Here is a 9229-nt window from a genome sequence, read left to right as displayed (position 1 = left end):
GCTAGAGTGCAGTGGTGCGATAATAGCTTACTGCAGCCTCGAACTCCTGGGCTCAAGTGATCCTCCCACTTCAATTCCCCAATAGTTGGGACTATAGGCACACACACCTCTCATAATTTCAATTTCTAATTGTTGCTAAGATAAATAATTTTTATTGACTTTGTATCCTGCAAACTTGTTAAATTATTTCTACAAGTTTATATCAATTTTCTACAATCATGTCATCTGTGAATGACAATTTTGTTTCTTCTTTTAATCTGTAAGCCTTTCATTTCTTTTGCTTGCACTGGCTAGAATCTGTACAAAGTTGAGAAAAAGTAGTGATAGTGGGTAACTTTGCCTTTTTCCTGATCTCTGGGGGAATAAACTTTTCAAAAATTCACAATTAAATACGTTGGCTATAGGGTTTTTTCTAGATCTTCTTCTATTAAGAAGTTCCCTTCTATTCCTAGTTTGTGCAGTTCAAAAAAAAGCAAGTGCTGAATTGTATTGCTTTTTATGCATCTATAAAGAACTTGTCTCCTTTATTTCTGTAAATGCAGTAAATAGTATTAATCTTCCTAAGTTACAGGCAGCCCTTGTTTTTTACAGCTAACTGAACTCTTGCTGATTTCTATGGTATAAATATTCCCATCACAGCAGACTTTAAATTTCTAGTATGAGGTCACTGAACTCGCAGCTGAAAAAGAGGTACTATCGGTTTTGGTGAGCCAGGGTGAGCTAGTTTGAACACATTTTTGATTTTGTAGTTCTCAATCACCGAGACAGAAATTTATCATAACTTCACTAGACAAGTAAGAACAAAGTCACTTTATAAACTTACCTATTTTATAAGTCTCTCACATAATCCACGAGGTAGATCAAAATTAAAACGTAACTCCTTTTTTTTTCCCCCAATACTAAGTACCTAATAGAACCCAGCAATATATTAATTGCTAGGGAAAATGTAACTCTCATAACTTACAATCTAAATGGTCTAAACATGGTCAATAGAACATGCTTCAAACAGAGAAAAATCTCAACACAGCAGTTGGCAAAACTAGGATGGGGATAGTTTAGGCGGTCTTCCTGCAAGAGGCGACATGGTTCATCATTAGGTTTTAATGGAAATACGTGGACTAGCAAAAAAAAAAAAAAAAAAAAAAAAAAAAAAAAAAAAAAAAAAAAGGATACCATAATTAGAATAAGAGAAGGATACAAATGAAGGCATGAAAGTAGGAAAGAAAAGGGCACCTGTGAAAACTCACAAACTTAACATCAGTGTCAACAATAGGCACTGTGTTGCTTCATTTGCAAGACACTGCACCATCAGGTAGATATGCCTCTTTCTCATGGCAGTGGTTAAATGGTGCTTCTGTGGCACTAATCACGTACACCCATTCTGTTTTTCTGCATGTAGTCGACAGCAGACTCAGAAGTCAATCCTCTACTGACATGTTTTGTAATTATAGAGTCCTTCTAGATTTCTCAAGGTGAGACAAAAGGCTTTCAAATATCCAGGGTGTAGATCATAGAGATGCTTAACAACTATGATCTACTTGCTGGCTCAGAAAACGTCTACCTAAACTTCATAATTACTGGTCAAGAGCCAGAAAAATAGAACATGCCCATTCGGGTTCCTTTGAGTATCTGTGCATAAAGAACACACAGCAGTACTGTATAATTCTGAGGCAGATAAACAGGTAAGATGTATAAATGACCTTATCCACAAAGAATTCAGTGTTAGTCTACTTAGTTCTCAATCCTTGCATAAAAGTCATTGAAAAACAGAATGTTCATGTATACATTAATAATTTTAATGATTTCTTTGTATCTAACCAATTTAGGTAATATTTTCTTTTACACAGATGGTCCCAAAATAAAGAATACACAGAATACAGTCAATGGGTTTTATCAATTTACTTCACATAAGAGCGTAATTCAGGCCTTTTCCATTTAATAACAAAAACAATCTGTACAGAAAACCCAAAGGCAACCACATAGCATATGTAAAATGTGCAAATACACTTTAAAATGCAAGTTATTCTAGAGCATTTGCAAGATAGAATTTCATAGTAATTAAGGAGTCTACTTCATTCTAACTTAATAGTTTTTGCATGTATAGACAATGCAAATCTACAAGGCACAACTTAGCGCTGATGCTAAAGTATGAAACACATCCTCAGATTATTTATTTGAAAATATTAAAATAGTATCATGTTTATTTTTTAATGAGTCATGAGCTCATTTCTAAAGCTTCATAAAGCATTACACTGATAACATATGTGTGGTCAGGACAAACTGTTCCCTGAACTTAAAAGGTGAAGGACAAGACCCCATATTATTATCCTGTATTAAAAAAGGAAATATACATATATGTACACAGACACCCCATATCACAGACAAGAAACTTCCCATAATCCAAAGGGAGACTATTTCCTTACTAGCATTACAGTATTTCATGACAGTTAAAAATTACACACTTACCACCTGTTTTGGTCAATCTTGCTACAAAAAGACACTGAAATAGACAATTTTCTTATTTAAGGTAAAGACAATGTCTAATTTAGAAAATCTTCCTCTTGAGATTGCACAGTGAAAGGTATCATTTAATTAAATATAAAAGCTTACTGTTTTTGTTTTTTTGAGACAGAGTTTCATTCAGTCGCCCAGGGAGTGCAATGGTGCGATCTTGGCTCATTGCAACCTCCGCCTCCCAGGTTCAAGTGATTCTCCCGCCTCAGGCTCCTGAGTAGCTGGGATTACAGGCGCCCGCCATCGTGCCCAGCTAATTTTTATATTTTTAGTAGAGACGGCATTTCACCATGTTGGTCAGGCTGTCTTGAACTCCTGGCCTCAGGTGATCCACCCGTCTTGGCCTCCCAAAGTGCTGGGATTACAGGCATGAGCCACCATGCCCAGTCAAAGCTTACTTATTTTAAAGAAATTATTTAAATCTACACAGAAAAAAAATCAACTTATTAAAAACCAGTAAGAGCACTGTCTATAATTCAAAATCTTTCAAACCCAATCACAATGCTCTTTGCTGTTTTATTGCCCATCCCTGAGAGTAAAGATTCTATCATTTGTAATTTTTTAATAACATAAATTTTACATTGATAAGAATGTTTAACTATTTTTTTGAAAATATAAAATAAACCCCATATCATTTTAGTAAAAAAAAAGATAAATGCTCTTTGCAAAGACCACTATTCATAAAAATTTTAAATATTTGTATGTCAATCAATTTCTGACATCCTTTCTACTGGGTAACTTCTATTTTTTGCCATCCATATATCGCTCATTTCCTCATAACCTGTTGTTTTGTACATTTTGTTAATAGGAGTATTTAATAAGTAATGGAGGAAAAGTACAATATAAAACCTAATGGAACTCTGAAGTGAGATGTGTATTTCCCTGTGGTAAAAGTGTTTTACTGGAAACAATCAATGTGATCCAAAATAGACAAAAATATCTATGAAAGAAAGAATACATATGGGTCAGCATCTTCCTTGTCTTTGGTTTAGCCTTCTTGACCAAAATCTTCTGTAAACTTCTTTAATTTCAACAAGTCATGTTCATTGACTGTAGGTTTTGTGTTAGATAGTGACCGCAACATATCCGACTGTCAGGGAAAAAGAAGGGCAGGGAGGATATTAATAATAGAGTTAACAAAATAAAAAACCGTCATATTATCATTATTGTTATGAACTTTAACCTAAGTTTAAATATGAATATTTGCCGTCTACCATAAGATACTGACAATAAACTCCCTGTTCTTTTTTTGAGTCAGAGTCTCACTCTGTTGCTCAGGCTGGAGTGCAGTGGTGTGATCTTGGCTCATTGCAACCTCTGCCTCCTAGGTTCAAGTGATTCTCCTGCCTCAGCCTCGAAGTAGCTGGGATTACAGGCACCTGCCACCATGACTAGCTAATTTTTGTATTTTTAGTAGAGATGGGGTTTCACTGTTGGTCAGGCTGGTCTCGAACTCCTGACCTCAGGTGATCCGCCTGCTTCTGCCTTGCAAAATGTTGGGATTACAGGCGTGAGCCACCGCTCCCGGCCCCTATTCTTTCACAGATCTTTCAAGATCTTTGATCATGTTATTCCTTTGTGTAGAAACTTACACTTTCTTCCCCTGCACTGATCAAACGGCTCCCCATTATCAGAAGGACATTCCTCTTAGTCTGAGGATCAAGGCCTCCAAAGTATGTTCATGATCTAATTTCTGGCCTTATCTCTTTTTCTTAAATAAGAGATCAGTTTTCTAAGTAAGTATAGTTCAAAAGGAAAATATCATTCACTTACACGTAAGTGAAGCAGAATACCATTTTATGAAAAATCAACTAACCAGAATTTTACTATAGTTACAATTAAGATTGAAATGGTTAGAAAAATATGCTAATATCAGAGATTCATTAAAAAACTAACTTCTAAGCCAAGACTCCTGTAAAACGATATGAAAAATAATAAAGAGGATTACTCTAAGTTACTAAAAATTCTTCAAAGTTGAACAAAGTACAAAAAATAAAAAATAATACACCAAGGATTAAAACAAAAGGGGTTTCTGAGTAACTTCTCAGATAAGCATTATGGTTGGTTCACACACAAATATATAGGCATGTACATATTTACATGTATGTCTATGTATCAGGTAAAAGTTTCTCCTCTGGAAGTTACTATTAAACCCGCCATTAAAGGTCCTTAAAGATCTGAAACTGACAGAAAATTCTGAAAACTGAGAATGTTCTTCCATAAGTAATCAACTTTTCAATCACCCTAAGTTCCCTAAAAATAACACGCCTTACAAAATAAGTCATATATTAATTTCTCCAATATAAACTATGTAACTGTAATTTTTAAAAATAAAAATAGAACTACATTATTTAAACTTTCTATGGACCTTTGAAAAGTGAACTAGAAAACACTATAAATATGATGATACGAGCATTAGTATTTGTTTTTTTTTTGTTTTTTTTTTTTTGAGACAGAGTCTCGCTCTGTTGCCCAGGCTGGAGTGCAGTGGTGTGATCTCGGCTCACTGCAACCTCCGCCTCCTGGGTTCAAGCTATTATCCTGCCTCAGCCTCCCGAGTAGCTGGGACTACACGTGCGTGCCACCACACCCGGCTAATTTTTTTGTATTTTTAGTAGAGACGGGGTTTCACCGTGTTATCCAGGATGGTCTCGATCTCCTAACCTTGTGAACAGCCTGCCTTGGCCTCCAAAAGCGTTGAGATTACAGGCGTGAGCCGCCGTGCCCAGCCCGGTTTTTTTTTTTTTTTTTTGAGACAGAGTCTCACTCTGTCACCCAGGCTGGAGTGCAGTCGTGCAATCTCAGCTCACTGCAACCTCTGCCTCCCTGGTTCATGTGATTCTCCTGCCTCAACTGAGCAGCTGGATTACAGGTATGTGCCACACTGCCCGGCTAGTTTTTGTATTTTCAGGAGAGACAGCATTTCGCCAGGTTGGCCAGGCTGGTTTCAAACTCCTGGCCTCAAGTGGTCTGCCCGCCTTGGCCTCCCAAAGTGTTGGGATTACAGGCAATTTCTGGTTATTTTAAAAAATCTGAGATGCAGGGAAAAAAAAATTTCACCAATCCTATTTTTTTAGTTAGGTTTTGGCAATCATTATACTATATATGAGCATTTTGGAGATATTCTAGCTGTAAGACCTGTAAAGTCAGAATCTTGTGCTTTAAAAAATAGCTTTTTCACTTAAAGTTTCCTCAAAACCCAAGAAAATAGTTTAAAAATAATTACTTTTTATATTTTAAGTTGAATTAACTTTATAATTTCTAATGTGAGTCAACAGTATTAAAATACACCTGTTTAACAGTAAGATTTTCCAGCAAATATTATGTAACTGAAAATTATGATGTTTTAAAATTTTTCTTAAAAACAAACAAAATTTCAAACCATGGAAACAACTGGCTCCAAAAGTTTATCTCCAGGGACATCCATCCACGTCATTTCAATGGCACCAGGGTCACCTGGAGAGCAAGGTGTTAGCAGATCATCTACAAGATGGTTAGGATCAGCTCGGGAAGGTCCGCGAACCTGAAATAAACAGTAATCTGAAATATTTATTTGAAACAAAATTGAACATTAAGATTTAATCCATTATCAGGAAAGTTAAAATGTATAATAGTTTTGTATGTTTAATGTTTACTTTTGGGAAAAAAAATTAAGAATATACAACAAAAAGTAGTTATCCCCTGGGTAATGGGATAATTTTGGTGCTTTAAGTTTTTTTTTTTTTTTTTGGAAAGGGTGTCTCGCTCTGTCAGCAGGCTGGAGTGAAGTGGCGCGATGTCGGCTCACTGTAACCTCCGCCTCCCGGGTTCAAGTGATCTTGTGCCTCAGCCTCCCAAGTAGCTGGGATTACAGGCATGCGCCACCACACCCAGCTAATTTTTTTTTTTACTTTTAAGAGAGACAGGGTTTCACCATGTTGGCCACGATGGTCTCGATCTCCTGACCTCGTGATCCGCCCACCTCGGCCTCCCAAACTGCCGGGATTACAGGAGTGAGCCACAGCGCCCAGTCGCTTTTAGTTTTCTTCTTGATGCTTTTCTGTATTTTGAAATTTCCTACAATAAATTACTTATATGATCACACATATAAGTTAAAAAAAAAAAGAAACAGTTTCTGTGTCTAAGCTTTCTCTTTTACCCCTCCAGTGCTTAATAAGTGGTAGTAATCTCAGAGACCAAAAACAGATACATTAAAAAATTCTCAGAAGTTGCTCTATAGCTGAGAAACTTCTGTAATATTTGGAACTTTAGTATGAAACTACTGAATCTGTCTTTTTCAATAAAAATGCTCTCAAATCTAAGTGCAAAATTATATGCTAAATGCAGTATCAATGCCATTTTATCATATACAACTTATTTTTTTTGTTTTGTTTTGTTTTTGTTTTTTTTGACAGAGTCTCGCTCTGTCGCCCAGGCTGGAGTGCAGTGGCGCGATCTCGGATCACTGTAAGCTCCGCCTCCTGGGTTCATGCCATTCTCCTACCTCAGCCTCCCTGCTGGGACTACAGGTGCCTGCTACCACACCCGGCTGTTTTTTTTTTTTTTGTATTTTTAGTAGAGACAGGGTTTCACCATGATGGCCAGGCTGGTCTCAAACCCCTGACCTCGTGATCCGCTCACCTCAGCCTCCCAAAGCGGTGGGATTACAGGCATGAGCCACCACGCCCAGCCAACTTGGGGGCACTTTCACATCTCTTTCACAATGATCGACTTTAAATATTATCTCAGGATTGGTGTAGGTGTGAAGAAATACACGCTCTCACCTTATTATGTGTATTTTATTGTCTGTCTTTACTCACTAATATTTTAGCTGCATGAGGTCAGGGATTTTTGTCTCTTTTGACTGCTCTACTTTCTGATGTACCACTGGGCCCAGATTAGTATTTTAGAAATAAAATACTAGTAAATGCAAAAAATAAACAGGGAACCTTATTGTTAATTGAAATAATCAGCTTTAAAAGAAGTAAAGGATGGAGCCGCCGAGAGGTCTGCTGCAGCTGGTGATCCCCAGTCGCAGAGATAAACCTCATCTGGCTGTGTTACCTTCATCCCACTAACAAGGACCTGGTTTCAGCGTCATGTGAGCTCACTCAGGCAGTAATATGCAGAATCGAGTGATAAATTCTGAGTAGGAAAGGACTGAGTTCCTATGCATTTATAGTTTCTAAATGGCAAAGAGAATTTAAGAGAAAACATAATGGCTGTGGCATAAACTTAACAGTATGTCAGTAATGAAATGGCTGAAGAAGGGTGGATGAGTAATATTCATGGGGCATCTGCAGTATCACGACTGGTGTTTTGTAAGGATTATATCACTTCATTATCAGAAAGGACTTCAAAATAGCATAATCATCCCCATTTTAGGGATGATAAAAATGAGCCTTAAAGAAGTAACAGAATTTGCTCAAAAAGGTATAACAAGTAAATGGTGCTAGGTTTCAAATTCAGATTTTAATTCAAGCTTGTTAACCTAAAAAATCTTATTGTGGTATATGATGAACATACATACGTGACTTAGTCATACTAGTCTTGACATACATTATGAGATTAGGTTTGCGATAGTTTTCCACATCTATGTTCATGAGTAATATTGGATACTGCTGTTCACAGCAAACGGGTTGGTCCAGATGACCTAGTACACTGTTACTCAAGCTGGGTATCTCAAGACCACAGTCTTTTAATAAAACTTTATCTCAGCCATAGATGCTTAACTTGTTCTTGAAGACAAAACAGAACACAGGAGGGGCAGGATAGCAGAATGGTTGAGATTTCGGATTCGGAAACCTCATCTCCAGACAAATCACATGTGAACCACTCTAGCTACTGTGTTAGCACCTAAGTCCAAGACTAACCACCAGTAGGTGGCTGGCTACGTGTACCTCTTGTTGTTTTTGTGAAGACCAAATGAAATAATAAAAGATAGAACACAGTGCCAGGCATGTGAATATATAAAAGATATTAGCTATTATTAGTTTTACTTTATGAGGTATAAATGCACCAGATTCTGCTCAAAAATATTCTAGATGTGTCAGAAGCAGCCTGACATCTATACATTTAAGTTTCTATACTTACATCAAAATAATACACAAATACTTCAAAGCTCATTTCACAGGAAAATTTAAAACACATTAGGATGCTTAATAAGGCCTTTTCTTTTTTTAAGACAGGGTCTCACTGTGTCACCCAGGCTGGAGTGCACTGGTGCAATCTCGGCTCACTACAACCTCCACCTCCTGGGCTCAAGTGATTCTCGCACTTCAGCCCCTCAAGTAGCTGGGACTACCGGAGTGCACCACCACATCCAGCTAATTTTTCTATTTTTTATAGAGATGTGGTTTTGCCGTGTTGCCTGAGGCTGGTCTCGAACTCCTGAGCTCAAGAGATCTGCCCACTTCGGCCTCCTAAAGTGCTAGGATTACAGGTGTGAGCCACTGCACCCAGCCAATAATGGCTAATAAACTTTATTGAAGAACTTGTTTCAGTGACATAGAAATATGTCGATTATGTAAACCCACTTATTGTATTATTATACAATGCTGAAACCCTCCCAAATTCTTTGAAGACAAACCAATGATGGTCTTGAAACTTGATTTTAAAAATATAGGAAATGGGCCAGGTGCAGTGGCTCACGCCTTTGGGAGGCCGAGGTGGGTGGATCATCTGGAGCCAGGAGTTTGAGACGAGCCTGGCCAACATGGTGAAACCCCGTCTCACT

At 37.4% G+C, this 9229-nt stretch overlaps 1 protein-coding gene across 1 annotated transcript in view; it reads right to left on the bottom strand.

Moving 5' to 3' along the window:
- Positions 1-1884: 1884 nt before the first annotated feature.
- The window catches only part of VPS4B (vacuolar protein sorting 4 homolog B), a 33232-nt gene continuing 25887 nt past the window's right edge, over positions 1885-9229 (bottom strand). The window contains exons 10-11 of the mRNA XM_008013864.3: positions 5897-6037; positions 1885-3604 (exon numbers count right to left, since the gene is read on the bottom strand). Of these exons, the coding sequence (XP_008012055.1) occupies positions 3503-3604; positions 5897-6037 (243 nt within the window). The 3' untranslated portion in view covers positions 1885-3502. The remainder of the gene's footprint in view (positions 3605-5896; positions 6038-9229) is intronic.

The sequence above is a fragment of the Chlorocebus sabaeus genome, chromosome 18, assembly GCF_047675955.1.
Source record: "Chlorocebus sabaeus isolate Y175 chromosome 18, mChlSab1.0.hap1, whole genome shotgun sequence".
Taxonomy (NCBI): domain Eukaryota; kingdom Metazoa; phylum Chordata; class Mammalia; order Primates; family Cercopithecidae; genus Chlorocebus; species Chlorocebus sabaeus.
This window is presented reverse-complemented; position numbering and strand designations above follow the sequence as displayed.